Genomic DNA, 18,097 nt, shown 5'->3' with positions numbered 1-18,097 from the left:
CCTAGCCCAGACATTGGACACTACCACTCCACCACAAGAACCCTAAGACGTGCATTTATATAGCACCTTTCACAGGTTCACAGCTTCCCAAAGTCAGTTACAACCAATGAAACACAACCATTATTGCGTTGTTGAAACTGCAACCGCCGGTTTGCTCAGAGTAGGGAGTAGGACTCTCACAAACAGAAATGTGATAACGATCAGATCATCTGTTTTAGCGACATTGATTGAGGGATACGTTTTGGTCACGACATCAGGGAGAGCACCCCTAATCTTTTTTTTTGAAATTGTGCTGCAGGAACTTTCATGTTCACCTGAGAGAGCTTATGCACCTTATTAATTATCTCATTAGAGAGCTGTACAGCATTTCCTCAGTGCTGCATCGGCTAAGATTATCTACGCCCGTCTCTGAAATGGCGATTGAACCAGCTACCTGTTGGCTCAAAAACAAATGTTAACCACTGAGCTAGATCTGACACGACTCCATCACAGGGCACCACGCTCAGATACAGGACCATTAACATGAACATTAACACAAAGGCTCTCCAATAGAGGTCAATTACGATGACAAGTCAGTAATCAAGAAGTCACAGCAGAAGTATTTTCTTCCTCTCGCTGCTTAGTTTCAGGTACTTTTTTTTAAGCAGATGTACAGGTAGCTATGTTCTGTGATCAACTCTCCCACTGCAGCTGCAGGAGTCGGTTTGATGTGATCTCTCAAATGGAAGTTGGAAAATATTTTAACCTTGTTTAATAAACATGGATGCAACAGATCAAATCACAATGTTGCAGTGACTGTTTGTAATGCCTATGCACACATATATAGCATGTTCAGAGCTGAGAAGATATCAGTATTGAGATTACATTTTCATTTACAATACAAATGTGGGTGTCTGTACTGTCTGATTCGAAACAACATAAGATTTTTAACCTAAGTTTTTTGTCTTAGCAAATGTAAGAATAAAAGTACGTACTGTTTCCTGTTTCATTTCCAGTGACTGTCTTATTGTTCTCTCTAATCAAAGGGAGAGAGCCTTCCTAATTATAATGTTGTCATGTCGCGCGATGACTTTTTCAGGTTCCTCCCGTTAGTGAGCTATACGGTGTACCTAGCTCGAATGTTCCGTGGTGTCCTTGCCTTGCCTCGATCTGCCCTGCAGAGGGCAATGAAGCCGCGGGATTTCAAATCGCTCCCAGCTGACCCTTGAAGGAATGCACGTCGATGTGGACCACATCATTGGCGCAATGAAAGACGTTTCGCAACCTCTACAAAAAAACATTGAAAGATATCCTCCGTTCTTGTCGCATTGCAACGGCCTGTTTGAACTATCTTGGTGTTAAACCTTTAAAAATCATATATAAGCACTTCATTAAAAAAAAACAGGTTTTGTTGGAGATAGTAAGAACTGCCATGCTGGAGTCTGAGATAACAAGGTGTGGAGCTGGAGGAACACAGCAGGCCAGGTAGCATCAGAGGAGCAGGAAAGTTGACATTTCGGGTCGGGACCCTTCTTCAGAAATGGGGAGGGGAAGGGGGTTCTGAAAAAAAAAGGGGGGGGGGGGGCGTTGTTGGATATTTGAAGAACCGACAATGCAAGTCATTACTGCCCATCTCCATATGGATATGGGAAATATAGATATGTTTGCTCTGTATAAACAATGTGAATATATCATTTTAAGTTGTCTTAGTGTTTAGGATGAGCGGGTGATGTGTGATGTGTCAATGAAAAGTCTGTCAGAGCCAGGACTCATTAATATGGGGTTCAGCTCAAACCTTAATGGAATGGTGACAACTCGTGTCAGACAGGGAAAAGCTAACGGAATAAGATCCAAAGGCTTGTGCTCCAATTTTTATATATCATGGGCATGTTGTTGTTCTTGTGTAAGTACCAGGTGGCACTATACCTGAAACAAAAACAAAAAGTGAATTTAATCGCACAGTCATTAGACAAATAGTGTACCAGACATTTTTGAAATTGTAAATCATTACCCCAAACGCATCAATATAGGAACTGGAGTCTTAATGATTTATGATAACATTAGAGCACGTTCAGGGAGAATATGCCATTTTTTCCCCTCATCAAAAATTCTCTCTCTCGGCAGCATGTGTGGAGAGAGAGGGAGCAGAACTGAAGTGTCCAGAAGGGTCACTGGACTCGAAACGTTAACTCTTGTTTTTCTCTCTCTACAGATGCTGCCGGACCTGCTGAGTTTCTCCAGCAATTTCTCTCTTGTAAACAAAAAGAAATTCTGTTTTGAAAGAAATGCGGGAAAAGTCACCGGACTCTCGGCTGTCCTGGCGTCAATCTCAGGGAAATCGCAACCTTGTCCCTCAACCGAAAAAAAATGTCAGCCTCCTGTATGTTTCAGCAAGTAGTTTCAAACATTTTTATTTGGCAAAATTAAACTTCTGTGTGGCCACAACTTTCCAAAACGAGCCTAATTAAATTGGAAGGATGGGGTTGTGGGGGTGGTGGGGTGGGGGCTGGGGATGAAGGCAGAGGGTAAGGGTTTGGCTGGGGGAATGGAAACATTAACAAGACGATGTATTTAATTGTCATGGGGATTTGCCGGATAATGACACGAATCGACGGGCAGTATTATATGAAAAAAGTCATTCTATTTCACCCTCCGCGTCTCGTCTTTCTAATAATATTTAACACGCCAAGTAAGAGGCAAAACACTTTGTCGATTTAAAATGCATTAGCATTAATATAAATTCGTGGCATTACACGGAATGCGGCAAATTGCAAATATTTTGAGAGAGAATTTTTGATGAGGGGAAAAAATGGCATATTCTCCCTGAACGTGCTCTAATGTTATCATAAATCATTAAGACTCCAGTTCCTATATTGATGCGTTTGGGGTAATGATTTACAATTTCAAAAATGTCTGGTACACTATTTGTCTAATGACTGTGCGATTAAATTCACTTTTTAAATGACCCATGACTCATTTCATGGTAATATGTGAAGTCTATGTGTTTCAATCCGTCATATGTAATTGAATAACACTGCGTTTAGGATGTCTCAGACTGAATGTAGTGCAGCTTTTAAAAAAGCTAATGCCTAACTTGGGAGTTTGCCACTTTTCCGCCGCTTCAAACTTACATCAATTCCCCAGGCGACATCCGAAGGTGACATGGCGGAAGTAATGACACTTTTTTTATGTGTGATAGCCACTCTATAACCCATGGAGGGGATCGGGGGGAGGACTGAATGGCAATGAGCCCATCTTGCAGGAAGTGGCAGAAAGGAGGCGACTGTGTATGAAATCGTTTTGTAAAAATAATTGTTGCAAACAAAAATCAACCTCAAATCTTCCTTCAGTTAAAGGCTCTGTGCTGCGGTGCTGTCGCTGGCCGGTTTGGGAGCCCGTTTGGTTTGTGATAAGAGAGAGCAAAGAGCAGAGATTCTTTGTAAAACTAGCCCCTTGTTCCCTACAACAAACAACCCCCATCACGAAATCCCGTTTTAATCTCCGTTTATCCTTCATTTCTGCACATGACATTTTCGAAGCTGGTCCGAAGCGTCACCTCAAATGCTCAATTCGCCACCGATATCGATGTGTGTTATACAGACGGACAGCTAATGTTTTCGAATATTTGTGCAAATTTGAATCTTTTATAAATCTGGCGGCCTCAATGAGAAACGAAAGGCGCTTTCTTGCTAATATGAAAACAGGCTTTTTTTTTGTTTTGTTCGGAAAACTATTTGATTCGGCAAAAAGCGGACCGCCACGATTTCAGACAGGATGATAACAAGGAGTAGCCTTAATCACTGGAACACGTTGCTGGGTCGTAAAACCTCGCCAATGTCCTGGGAGATCAGTGTCTGCAGGTCTAGGATGGACGGTTTTAATGCCTTGAGAAGCTCATTCACGGCAGCAGCTACGCTGTAATATAGCTGAATTGTGACTTCCCTGCACTTTTAAAAGTGTGCATTCCCTAGATGGGGAATAGGACGGGCGGCTGAAGGAGAGAGGGGTGATAGTCACATTGGACACCAACACAGACATGGTTAATATTTGACCGATCTATGAAATTTCTTTCCCCCCACCCCACGATGACTGCGTCAGGTGGAAAACTGATAGACGGATCAACTCTCTACTTCTCGCTTACGGGGGACTTTTTTCGCGGGCTGTTTATTCAACGATCGCCGGCTATGTGTTTCTACCTAATTCTCAACCCCGATTCCGTTAAAAACTAAGCCCCAAACATCCACACAGACAAAAAGCCGGGAAATAAATTGTCGCGATTTATCACGCCTTTCATATCGGCACTAGGCAAAAATGCGAAATCCGTTCTGAAACTGAGCTACTGACTGCTTTTTGAAAATACTGCATTTTATACTACAGTAGATATGAAATAATAACTGCATTTTACCAGATACTTCTGGACGTTGATTTAAGTTAACGCTTTACTCCCCTCTGTAAAGGTAAATGCGGGAGGGCATTGTCCCGGGGGTCGTGGTGGGGTCCAACAAGTGTAATTAAAATGTGGTTGCCTTTGATGGTAATGTTCTGGAATAGATTCTACTTGATGCGCGTCGATGTTCAAAATGATATTGAATTCATAGTATCTGGCAACGACTGTGCACTGTATTAACCCTCATAACCCTCTAACTCTAGGACGAATCTTTGACAAACATTACTCAGGGTTGTCTTTAAAACTATGAATCTTTTTTAAATTTATTGTTTGTTTTGTAAATTGAGCGCCTTGTCACTGCGTCACCCCCTTAAGGATATGAACTGTGATTGCAGCCATGGACTAAACTGACCTGAGAGATTGTTTGGGGCTAAACATCTGCAGAGTTGGGACTGTGCAGAGCCCACATCTGTCCGTCACACCTAACCCCCAGGCACAACTCTTACTGCCTCCCTATTGGGAGTCGCCCTTTCTAGAGCAGCACCATATAAGCACGATCTTTTTCTTAAACGTGCCTTTGATTGCTTAAGCGAGAACTTTTTGCAGAGTGAATTCAACCCTACGGACGCTGTTAAAATGTTCTTTTAATCTGTGCTTTCTTTTTTCCTTTCTCAGAGTGGGTACAGTAGGGTTTCGCTTCAGAGCTGGTAGCTATGGGATTCTGCACACTGTTCAAATCCCTCGCTTAACACGGGCTGAAAGAGAACTTAAAAGTGCGCGTCTCAACTGGTGGCCGACATCAGTTTGTTCACTACATTGTAAATGTGTGTGTGTGTTTATTCGGGGAGTCGGGGAGTGGGGGAACTCCACCCTCTCTGGTTCCGTCCCCTTTAACCTGGCAATTCTCCACCTTTTCCACAGCTGTTTGTAGAATTTGCATAGCTCTGATGTGCCTAAATAATGAAGAATAGAAAATCAGATAAAGGGTGAAACCCACATTAACAAGGTGCTGATGAAAAGCTTCAAAGGGACACATGAATTGGTGAGCGCCTGGCCGGTGAGGAGATGAATAGATTATTTTTCTGCCCACCCCTCCTCCAACTTTTTCCTGCTAACCCACAGCTTTTTTTATGTAAGGTTACACTCATTCTCCCGCTGACATGCCGTACGCATGGAAATTTGCAAAGGGGCCCTTTCGAAATAGTTCAGTGACAGCCAGGAACCTTCTCCCCAAATCTACCACACACACACACACCTCATTCCAGTACACACGCATACCCACACTAACATACACACTGCACCACACCCCACACACTACCAAACATAGAAACACGCCACCTCCTCACACACAATCACTTTCTCGGTGACCTCCTGCTTGAACCGTTTGCTGGGTCCAATCGGGGTCAGTTTGGTTTGAAACAGCTCAAGCCCAGCTTCCCAAACCGCAGGAATTATTTCGATTGTGGACCTGCAGCGCTGGCTCTGTTTTGCCGCCCACTCGGCCCCATCCACTTCCTCGGGGCTTGTCCTTCTTAACATCACCTCACTGAACTGCCCTTAAACTATCATTTCAGCAAACAGGTGTACCTTCTGCACCGCCACCTCTGGCGGGTGGCGATTCATAGAGTCCCTACAGTGTGGAAACAGGCCCTTCGGCCCAACAAGTCCACACCGACCCTAGGAGCATCCCACCCAAGACCCGTACCCCTATAACCCACCTAATCTACACCTCCCTAAACACTACGGGCAATTTAGCATGGCCAATCCACCTAACCTGCACATCTTTGGACTGTGGGAGGAAACCGGAGCACCCGGAGGAAACTCATGCAGACACGTGAAGAACGTGCAAACTCCATACAGACTGTCACCCGAGGCTGGAATTTAACCCCGGTCCGTGGTGTTGTGAGGCAACAGTGCTAACCACTGAGCCACCGTCCTGCCCCTGAATTCTCCCTGAGAGAGTGACTCCTTACAGTGGAGAGGGCTGGGGCGGATTCAGGTTTTGTTTTGTGGGGAGGGGGGGACGTGGTGGAGAGAAAAGAAAGTAGTCTCTAATTGATTGCACCGATTCATAAGGGCCCTGTCAAACAGCATGGGCCTATTTATTTGCATCAGTCCAGCCTTCAACCAGCTGATAGTTCGGTTCGCTCACGTCCAGCTTATGATGGTGACACATCGTTATGAATCCAAATGGGTGAAGAGTAATTGCCCGGCTGGCGAACTAGTGAGAGGGTAAAGAACTATTTCTAAACACTGATCCGCAACTCGCTGCCTCAAAGGCTAACTCTCCAAAAGGCAGTTGGTAAATACTGGGGTTGGGAGGGAGGGGTGGAGTGGGGAGATCATTGTGCAAGCGCTGTTGGGGGAAAGGACGGGGATTGCGGTGGTTGGCTTGCTGTAAAGGGCCAGCACGGGAGCGACGGGCCGTTTGGCGTCCTCTCCTTGCGCTTTTGTTGCCGGGCAGGGTTGATAAAGACGTACCATTGACTGGACATAAACGCGAAGGCGCGTTGTTCAGAACAAAAGGGGGAAGGGCAAGGGTTGGGGCAACAGACTTTTAAATGTGCAAACTTTCACCGCTTTGGTGGCGAAAGGGGGATCGGGCCACGAGACCAAAGCGCCAAGATTGTGGATAGCGAGATCCTTTCCAGAGCCGAGAGAGGAAAACTGAGATGTCTCAAAACAGCACTTGTACGAATGGCTAGTGACAAAACTGTCAACTCCCTGAATCCCACACATTGATAGCTCCGTTTGACCCATTCTGACGGATCACTCCGTGATCTGAATTACCGCCTGACTCCACCCCAGTCATTAGAGACCTGCACCAGAATCACACCCGCTAGATCACCAGGAAACTGGACACTTGGAGGGGGTAGGGGAAGGGCTTCAAATCCTGACAGTCCAGAGGTCAAAGAAGTTTAGAGCCTTTTATTCCTTAAAGTCTGCCTGGTTATTAAAGGCTGTCCGCTTCCTGGGAATAAAACACCCGGCGTTATTTGCTTTTTTGTTTTGGAGAAAAATAAAGTACGATTTTCAAACTTTTTTTTCGCTGCCTGCTAGTGACTTGCCTAGTTAGGTGTTTAGATCCAATCTGACAATTCAGTCCAGTCGATTATTTTTTTAAATTCCTGAGAGATTGCTTAAAGTGCCTGAGTAGAATTATCAAACCACGGATGGGGCGGGTGGTGCTTTTCTTAAAATATTTTTTGAAATGTCTTCATTATGTCCAGCATTTCTGGGCGTTTAGCAACAACCTCCCCTTTCACTCGCAAAGGCTTTCACAATCGGAGCTGGAAGAAACGATGATTAACCCCAAAACAGTGGATTCCGGCAATTCTTCGGGGTGGGGGGGGGGGGGGGGCGGCGCGGCAGTGAAGGTGACTCGCTCTCTTTCGCGTGATGGTACATTCCCCCCTCTCTTGGAATCTCTACTCCTCTTACTCTACAACACACTACTTCTTTTCCGTGTCTTTTGTTGCAAATCTCGACTTTCTCATTTGCTCGTTTTCTCCATTCTCACTTTCCTAGCCCGCTTACTCTGCGTTCTCATTCAATCTGCTTCGTTGTCTCCATCTTTTCACTATCTATTCCCACCCTCTTCTCTATCTCTTTATTTTCGTTCAGCCTGTTTTGTTTTAGACTCTCGATTCTCACCTTTCCCCTTTCTCCCTCCCTCCCCCGTCCACTTTAAAAAGTCTTCTCTGTCTCACACACATACACACACAATTTCCTTCTTCTTGCTGTCTTCTCTCACACACAGAGAAACTCTCTCATTCTTCCCTTCACAATCTTGCTGTTTTTATCTTTCTTTGGTTTTAACATCGCACACTCAGGATTCAATGGTGTTAAATCCTTTTGAATGGTTTCAGAGCGTTCATTCAGCAATTTCTCTGGCGGTTTATATATATATATTGATCCCCTCTTCTTTTTCTGGTTCTTCAGTGCAGGAGAAATACACGGTGTTGCATCTGCCTTGGAAGCCACACGAAACAGTGGCAGAGAGAAAAAGAGCAGCCCTTATCGATTTAATGCTATCACGTTAGTGAATAACTCGTTTACATAATTGCTGGGCACCGATTTCAAAGCTAGCCAGAGGCTGACTTAGAACCACATGGAGTCTATTCTACCCTTCAGTTAAAAAAAATGCAATGAATAAGAAAGTTTAACTTGTGGTCCGCGTCTCGCAAATTAGTGTGTCTGACGCCCAAACGATACACAACAAGCCCTTTGTAATCCCAATACCCCGGACACTAAGGCAATTCTTCTCTACCAGAGCCCGGCTGAATGGCGATTGCTTTGCCTTCTGCACCAAGTAAAATTAGCAAAATAAAATCTTACCACCCTCCCCCAAAGGCACACACGACACACGTCACACACACACACCGAGTGTGATAAAACCCACGACACCCAGAATGTAAATAAATAGTGGAATCTCCCTGACACCAGCTAACCTGATAATTCACTCGTGGTAGTAGGTGCATGGTGCAGTAAGTGGTCAAATCCTTGTCTGCTACGGTTTCGGGGCTGGAAACAGAGAATTAGATGAGGGCATTACCCCTCTGGGTTACTGCTGATTTGACGGAATGTGAGACCTTTTGTTTATATTTATGTCAGTACGAACGGTTTGGCATCATCCCCCACCCCGCCCCAGTTCGACAAGTTAATGGAGGGACGTGCAGAAATGTAGAAGCAGTTTCAACTCACAGAGAGATAGAGCTCCCAAGGACTTTTCGATCGATGGTGCCCATTAACAGCGATTTACGGTTATTGGCCATTCAACTCCACGCTCTTTTCCCAGTCCTGCAAGCTTTCAAACCAATTTCTGAGCTCTTAGCTTACTTCTGCGATGCATATTTAATGCAGAAACATACTTAATAAATAAAGTATATGAAGAGGTCATTTTATAAAACAAAAATATGTTATTGCTGATGTAGTTGCACCTGGACGGAGAGGTTTGTCTGCCAGTGTACCAGTCCCGGATCAGTGAGTGAGTCTGACTCTGATTATTTCCTCCAGATCTTCCCCCCCAAAACAGCCCCTGGATCATGGGCCGCAGACGCTGCGCTCCCGGAGCTCGGAGGGAGTTATAGTTTGTCCCAAAGATAGATGTGCACTCGGCTTCGAACTACAGATCTTGGCCGTTTAGCAGCCCACCATTACCGACCGAGGCATTTACTGTTAAAAAGTTTGCACGTGTTCGCCTGCAACATTTAAGCATAGACCAAACATCATTGTGTAGCATTCCATTACAAGAAATAACAGATAATTGTGTGCGCATATATGTAAATCAATGTAATTGCTTGCAAGGGACAACGAGGAGAAGCTCAAAGGAATGAGTCCAGAGAGCTAGCAGAGGCCGGGAAGGCCGAAAGGCCCGCGAAAGTTCATCGACCTGAAACTTCCACTGTGTTTCACTCCACATAAGCTGCGTGATCTTCTGAGATTTTTTTATTCGTTGGTTCAGAAACGTCCAGTTTCCGCGGTACAATGTTATCGTGTGTCGCTTGCTTGCGTGTACCATTCGGAAGGTACGCCTGAAAGATAAACAAGCACCTCAGTCACTATTTAAACAGCCACAGAAAAAGTTTCCAGTGGAATTATAACTTGAGAAGTGGGGGCGGGGTGCTGGTGAATGTTGCAGAGACAATGAGGAGAGTTTGGGGCGGAGTAGGTGGACATGCCTTGGGGGGGGCCTAACACAAGGTGTAGGGGAGGATGCTTTGGTGGGAGGGTCCGAGGGATATGAGGGGACGCCCCGCCCTACCCCTCCTGGCGCCGCCAATCCACGGGGAGGAGGGCGGGCCCACGTGACCCGGGAAAAGCTGCAAGTTTGGAAGAAAATGTGAATGAGAGGGAAAAGGCGAGCGGGATTTGAAGCTGGCGGTGTGAGCTGCTCTGTGGCCGGGAGGTAACCTCCTTCACACTGTCTGCATACCCTCTCTGCATCCCATCCCCAGCCCAGTTGCCCCAGATCTCCCTTAACCCACAACACCCTTCTCTCTCCCATCCCCTGTCTCTGCTTCAACCCCCATCCCAGGATCCAAAAGAGTGATGCTCTCCAGAGGAAATCGCCGCCTGGCTCTACCGGCGAGGAATTGAGTTGTAGCAGGAGTTGGCAGCATTTTTGCATTCCTCCTTCTCCCACATTCCCCCCCTTCCCTCCTCCCTTTTCCCACCACTCTTCTGTGAGCCTCCAAGGCCGGTGCCCACCTTTGAGGGCTTTTTTATGTGTGCCGACTCCAGCCCGCTCACTGTAATGCAGAGGCCGCTGGGGACCAGTACCGCCTTCAGCATAGACTCACTGATAGGCACCAACCCTGCTCCCAGCACCGGCCACTTCGTCTACACCGGCTACCCCATGTTCATGCCTTACCGGCCAGTGGTGCTGCCACCGCCGCCGCCTGCAGCTCTAGCCCAACCGTCTCTGCAACACAGCCTGCACGCCGTGCCCCCAGGCCAATCCCCCCACCCTCACTCTCACCCGGTCAGCAACCTCGCCGGCTCTATCTCCAACGGTTTCTGCACTAGCCTGGGCCAGGGTATGGCCGTCACTACCCTCATGGCCACTCTGCCGGGCACCGGGGAAGGCAGCCGCAGTTTCCCGTCCAACCAGCACCAGGAGCCGGCGAGGAAATTTCTGCAAGCCGCCCTGGGCAGCGGCCTCGACAAGGCGGAAAGCGGGCGGCAGCAGGACGGGGAGGAAGCTAAGGCGTTCCTGTGCAAGGACAGCTCGGCTATCTCCTTCCCTGCGACGGAGACGGTGCACGCAGTGATCGGTGAGTGAGTGAGAGTGGGAACAGGCTCACGCCACGGATCTGAGATGGGGAAAGGTGGGGGCATGTGTGTGTGTGTGTGTGTGTGTTTGGGGGTGGGGGACTGGGAATTGCTCAGGGTCAGGATTCAGCAAACCCACCCCCCTTCCTTCCCTCCCTCCCTCCCCATGTCTATGTTTATTTCCTCCCCTCCCCTTGCAAATTCCCGATGCCAACGCATTTTTTTAAAAAATTGTCTCTTTAAAGGAACCAAACTTGGGGATATGGGGAAATAAAAGGTTGCACGACGGCTGAGGGGTTTTGTTTAGTGCGTGTGGAAGGGGAGGCTGTGGGGTTGGGGTGGGGGGTGGAGAGAGAGGGAGGAGAACTACAAACACAAGCCGCCGCTGGTCATTCAGTCCTATACTGTCCAGGGGGCATCCGGAAAAGTCTTTTTTTCTCTCTCCCAAAACAAATGGAAATAAGGGACAATAATGGCCTTTGCAAGGGGAACGGGTCATCATTAACACATTAATTGCTTATAAGTTTAGTGTGTGTCGCAGTCACTGTCCCGCTCAGAAAATTCATTTTGAATCGTTGTATCAGTAAGTCTATATTATGTGAGCGAGTTCTAATTAATTCAAAAGATTTATCGCCTAGAGTTTAAACTCGCACGTAATGAAACTGAGTTTTTTTATAAGTTTTTTTTATAAATAATTAGCTGTAATCGCGTGTATCGTTGACCTTTGTTTTGGGATTTGAGAAATCTGTCACCTTTCCTCTTTCTCTCTCTCTCTGCCTCTCTCTCTCTGTCTTCTTCCCTCTATCCAGGTGCTGTCACCCCCGGCAGGGCTCAAGGGAAGGACGATTTGAAGGCAGCAGACGATGACTACCGGAGTAAGGAGGAGAGTTTCTCCATGGACAGTGATCTCGATTACAGCTCCGACGAGAACGGCGCGGCGCCGGCCCTTCACAAGGTAGAGGACGCGTGCCCGGGTCTGGTGGAGGAGAGCTCACACAGTCACGCCGCCACTCCGACCAACAACACGGCGGGGAACGGCAACAGCAGCAGCAGCAAAAACAGGAGGAGGAGAACGGCTTTCACCAGCGAGCAGCTCCTGGAGCTGGAGAAGGAGTTCCACTGTAAGAAATACCTGTCGCTCACCGAGAGGTCCCAGATCGCCCACTCCCTCAAACTCAGCGAGGTGCAGGTAAAAATCTGGTTCCAGAACAGGCGGGCCAAGTGGAAACGGGTGAAAGCTGGCAATGCCAACTCCAAATCCGGGGAACCGTCCAGGAATCCCAAGATTGTGGTTCCCATACCCGTGCACGTGAGCAGGTTTGCCATCAGGAGTCAGCACCAACAGTTGGAACAACCCAGACCTTAAAAAAAAGGAACTTTCAAACACTTTACAAGACTTATTTTTGAAAAAAAAAGACGCACACACAAAAGGACAAAACGATTTCTTTTTCTGAGTGAGAATCGAAGACTTGCCAATGGACAGACTTCCCTATTTATTATAAATGATTAAGTATACTCTGTTTGTATATAAGTACTGAGAGAGAAAAAATGCATCAGCTATATGCAGTATTTTGACTGTTTTGTGGACCAAAACTTTGTACAGTGAGAATTGCACAATGCTCAACATTCTGGAGAGAAGGGACCGCCATAACCTCACCATTTAGCTCAACTCAAAACATTGTTCTTTCACCCGTTTGCATTGTTCCATCAAATGCCAAAAGGTAAATTTCCGTAAAATATTGCTATTTAATACTTTATTTTTAAAACAAAAATCTGTAACCGCAGACCTTTCCATTGTGATAGATCTTTGTGGGATTTCCCCCCCCCCCATTCTATATAATACTTTCTGTTTGTTCCTAGCAGAATTTGCTTTCCAAATTGCGGCTCCTGTTTTCAACGAGAAGAGAAATGTGTGTGTGTATATGTACATATGTATAAGACGGATGGTGTTAATTTATTTTACGTTTTGTCTTTTGGGGAAAGAAATTGTGGCACATTTCTTACAAATGACGAAAATTCTCAAAAAAAGATCACGTAACAGATAACAATTGTGAATAAACTCGAACGGCGGTTCCATAAATAACGCAGTCAGCGTTTGTAGTTACTGCCAAGTTTTCCGTTCTATAGGTTTCCGGTTAAAGATTTTAAGGGGCGTTTTTTTTTGTTGAGGGGCGGGGATTGAGCGGGTATGGTGAAGCAGCCAAAAAAAAATAGTTTCTCGAGACGGGAGACTCTGCTTTTATTTTCGTTTTGGAACCACTGGTTTGGACGAGGGAAAGGAAAAGGCCCCAGACTGGCGAGCAATGACCGGGGCGATCTCTAGGCATCAGAAAGTTTCACAGATTCGCGGGTGGTAAACAGGGAAACGATTGAAATGATCTGAACGCGATTCTGTATGAAGCTGCCCTCCCTATGACCACAGTCATCAAACCGTTGTCCTCTTAATTTTATAACACAAAACTTGTTTCGTAGCCACGTGTAAATTCAAATCACTAATATAAGACACCTTGGCGTCTCTGAGTTTGAATAAATAACCCGAGATGTTATATAAACTGACAGTATTTCATGTGACCCAGAAATTCCACCGTAATATATTCGTGATTTGGTTTCTGTATCGAATTACTATTTGAGTTTACATATGATTTAAGATTATATATCTCAAACCATCAATATGAAATCTAATCATACGCATTATCATGATTTAAGTTCATAAATGATTCGAGAAACCTGATTTGAGAAGCCTGTGTTTCCTATGATGAATATGATTTGTGCTGAAATATATACAAACTCAGACCATGATATATGATGAGTTTAAATCTCAAATCATAAACTCACATCTTTAGATTATATCATTTGAGTTTATATATGTCATCACACATAAACTCAAATCGTATATAACTCAAATCTTATTTATAATTTAAGTTTATATATTTGTCATATAAATTCAATCATATTTGTAAACATAAATTGTGATTTGAGTTCTTTACGATTTGAGATATAGAAATGATTTGACTGTTTATATTATGATTTCAGTTTATATATGATTTGTGTTTTTAACAATTTGAGTTTATATATAATTAAGTTCATATTTATATATATAAATTTATATATATTTATGAAATATATAAATTTAATTCATGATTTGTTATATGATTCGAGTTTAGATATAACCAGATCACATAACTCAAATCATGTGATTTGACTTTACTTATATATCTCAAATCATATACCTAAATTGCAGGATTTGACTATATGATTTATATATAGAAAAGCTCTGGAATATGCTGAGCCAATTCTGTATGTCATGTCAATCGATTTATCACAAAGATAAAACAGGGATCGAATTCATCAGATGAACACGTTAGTCGTTTAAAAATGTTTGACAATAAGCAAGCGATAGTGGTTTTATTCCTTCCAATTCTAAAGGAAATGCAGCTGGTCAAATACCTGTCCACAAGGATTTCTATTTGACATTATCCTTACCCCCATCCCATCCAACCCATTCCAACCCCACTTTGCTACAACCAACCTAAAATAACAGTAACTTGGCTGAGCTTTCACAGGGTTCAACCTGGCAGAGGTTAGTCTGTTGGGGAGCTCAAAACGTGGAGCCACGTCTGCATACATGGGCCACGTTTTGCAAATGGGGTGACTTTGCGAGGCCGGAGACTTGCAAGTGAAGCGAGCTCACAAGGCGGGCAGCGATGCTCAAGCGTGTCTGGGGCGAGCTGTTTTCATAAGAGTTGCTTGTGCGTTTCCCCCCGCCTCCCGCACCCCCCCACCCCCCCACCCCCCCAAAACGCTGTGATTTCTCCAGAGAGAAAACATTATCTACAAATCGGTAGAATTAACACACACAAGAAAATGCCAATGATCACTTGCTACACACAGCAGTTACTAAACTTCCTGATTGTCCCCGTGGCTAAATCAAATTACAGGTCAAAACGATTGAGAGAAAAATCATTTAGCCCCACATTCAGCAATTTCTCGCCCCCACCACCAACAATGAAAAAGCCCAAAATTGCCTCTGCACCTCTGCCTCCCACACATTAACACACACACTTTCTTCCTTCTTACAAGTGCACACACACACACGCACACTCCAAAGTGTTGGCAGCAATGGTGACAGTGTTGTATTGTTGTAGCCCTGACCCAGAATAAACGATACACGTCAGGATGTAGCGAGTACAAGATAAACAACGGGGCATTTGATCGCTGTCACTATCGCCATCATCAGCGCTTTAATTTGGCTGCCTAATGAGTCAGATCACGGGGAGAGATAAAAATTGTCAATCGCCGTGGCTTTTAATGAATTTTTTCGCAAATTGTAATCAAGCACGAACGTCTCAGCCCAGTGATTAATGGGCCCCAGGAGAGATAGCTAGCAGCACCTCGCTTTTCATTACATCTCATACACGCTGCACTAAATTAACAGCAACTTGTCTGCGCTTAAAATTAAGTCCAAATGATTAATTTTGATGGGGAGGCTATAGACTAGCTCGTCCTAATAGTTACTGGCCCGCGCTGCTTCCTACAATGAACAGGGCTTCAGCACTGAATATTATTCCCTTCTCCTTGTGTAAGTTGCCTACTTACAACCGATAAATCGCCGGGGGGAGGGGTTATTTGTTAAAGTCAGAAAACTATTAATAATGACAACACTTCAGGAAGCACACTGTGACTGAACTCTCTTGTGTAGATGGGAGATAAATGAACATACATGGGGTATCTATATACAAATCCATTTCGAAGCTATCTTGCTCACATTTCCAATAGAAACCCACTCTCGCTTCTCTGAAAATACTTAATAATTTCACTCCCCCCTGGACAGCTGCTCTTTTTGGCAGGGATCGTGTCTGGTTGTAATGTCATGGATCACAGGGGTCATCGGCCAGTGGTTTTTTTTTGGAAGAAAAGGTTTCTTAATCGCCCTTTGTATCTAATGAGCTCATTACCTGGAACTTGGAGAGGGGCAATAATTAGAGAGTGGCTCTGATTAAACAGCATTCATCAACGCCCGTTTGGCGCAAAACAAAAACCGCACGCCCAGCCCACATGACAGAAAACGCCCAACTGCTGTGAAATTGTGGGCCAGGGCGAACTCAAAATCGAGTTTTTGAGCCATCTCCGATGTATTTATGTTGGGCGGCGGGTTCGGTGATCTTAGAAGTTTAACAATTTGCATAATCTTTAAGTGACAGAGAGAGGGAACAAAAAAAGAGAGTTTGAAGAAACGGTGGTGTGTAGTTAGAAGCTGCATGACAATGTCCAGGATTGATTGAAGTTAATAGGAGTATTCAACGCGGGGAAATGAGTAAAGAACCATTTGCCGAAAAGAAGCTTTGGCTTGTTTATAAAATAATTGATAGAGACACCTATTAATATGACTTTGACCAGATATGTAGGGTTATTTGGAATGGTCTTCCGGGTCTTGATGTACATGGCATATAGCTGGCAGCAGTCTGAAAGCAGACCTTTCCCATCTCCTCCCCTTTACCCGCCAACGGGCGATACTCCCAGATAGTCAAAAGGCTCCAGGAGCAGGAATTCAACTCTGCAATAATGTTAAGTGCAGGATGTGTGTCTTCTCTCCTTTCATCCCTGCCTCAGGAATTCATTCACACAGGCGCTCCCAAAACACATCAGTTCCTGACCAACTCAACGACACATCGGTTTATGTCTATTTTATAAACCTCGCTGAAACGAACCGAAATGTCACGGGAAACTTGTGATCTTTTGGAAGGGGGAAATGCACGTGTAGCAACATGGGCATTGGAAGTGTGGGGGCAGACATAAAGATGGGAGGATTCATTTCTCGAATTACAGCTTTTTGAACCTAGCGGCCGATCCTCATGATAGGATACAGTGCACGGTCGAGGTGCGCTTTCATTCAGATAACATGATATTTGCATTGGAAGTGGCCACGTTGTTCTGCGCGCAGGGGCTTACAGAAGTTGTCTGTCTCACTGCGACTTGGCATCAGCCGGGTGCCTTGCAAGGGAGCTTAATATATGTGCGGGTGATATTCACTGTTAAAATGAAGCGAGATAGAACCTAATAAAAACCTATTAGACAGATATTAATGGAGATCTGTTCTCCCACCTCGCGCTGATTGTGTCTTGAACTCACTGCACCAGCCTGAAATGATCGTAAAACTCCAGTGTGTCTCTACAGCGAGAGGTTTCATGCAAGAGGGAACCAGAACCAGACAGGCTAAACTTCACAGCTCATCAAGGTCTCGAAACACATGATTTGCTTATGTCAGGTTTTGTTTCTTTTTCCCCGAAGAAAAGGGTGTTAATTAAGGATTCTCTCCCCTCACCCAGTCACTGAGCGGTTCACACTGTAGAGTCGGGCATTTTAACAGTTGTTAACCAGGGAGCCAGTGACATCTGATAAACCGTAAGCATTCAAGGGTTGTGAAATGAAAGCAAAATCAAGATGTAACAAATGCACCCAGCCTCGGTCTTTCAAATATTTATTTCAATAGTTTATTGCTGCAGATACTCCGTCCTGAGGAAGAGGCGAGGCATATAGAATGACCTTGCTACTGGGATAGAGGTGTAGGGTTTATTATGAAATTGGTGTGCAGCCTACAGGAATACAATCCCTCATCTACCCCAAACCTGCCAGTTCAGTGCGAGTGAGCGCTCTGTTATTGCATGTGGCTCCCAATGACAGCTCAAATCAATACCAAACTTCCGCCCTGTTCAAAGGGTGAAAAGTGGAAAACCAGGAACAAAGGTCCAAATGCGAATGACTGTGAGTACACCGAGTTCCAGATTCTGTTTTACTCTCGCCGGGATCTCAGGGGCTGTTCCTGCATTGACAGCTCACTTCGTTCGTTCACAGAGACAAATGGTTTCAAACGCGTTCTGTAACAGACACTCTAGTAAGGGGCGCAGATGCTCACTAACCAGCAATAATGCTCGCAGACTCCTTCAGTCCGCACGGTTT

General features: G+C 45.1%; 1 protein-coding gene across 1 annotated transcript; it reads left to right on the top strand.

Annotated features, from left to right (window-relative positions):
- Nucleotides 1–10,592: 10,592 nt before the first annotated feature.
- Nucleotides 10,593–12,506, top strand: gbx2 (gastrulation brain homeobox 2). The gene is made up of 2 exons (XM_048599421.1): nt 10,593–11,142; nt 11,950–12,506. Exons 1-2 carry the CDS (start codon nt 10,593–10,595, stop codon nt 12,504–12,506), a joined length of 1,107 nt encoding a protein of 368 aa, XP_048455378.1.
- Nucleotides 12,507–18,097: the final 5,591 nt, after the last annotated feature.

The sequence above is a fragment of the Rhincodon typus genome, chromosome 7 (genome assembly GCF_021869965.1).
Source record: "Rhincodon typus isolate 14 chromosome 7, sRhiTyp1.1, whole genome shotgun sequence".
Classification (NCBI taxonomy): Eukaryota; Metazoa; Chordata; class Chondrichthyes; order Orectolobiformes; family Rhincodontidae; genus Rhincodon; species Rhincodon typus.
The sequence above is the reverse complement of the archived record's forward strand: the minus strand, read 5'-3'. Positions and strand labels throughout refer to the sequence as shown.

Excerpts from the sequence above, each read along its gene's own strand:
- gbx2 (XM_048599421.1), top strand. The coding sequence starts at position 10,593 with ATGTGTGCCGACTCCAGCCCGCTCACTGTAATGCAGAGGCCGCTGGGG. Across the intron at positions 11,143-11,949 it reads GACGGTGCACGCAGTGATCG|GTGCTGTCACCCCCGGCAGG; the intron begins GTGAGTGAGTGA and ends CCCTCTATCCAG.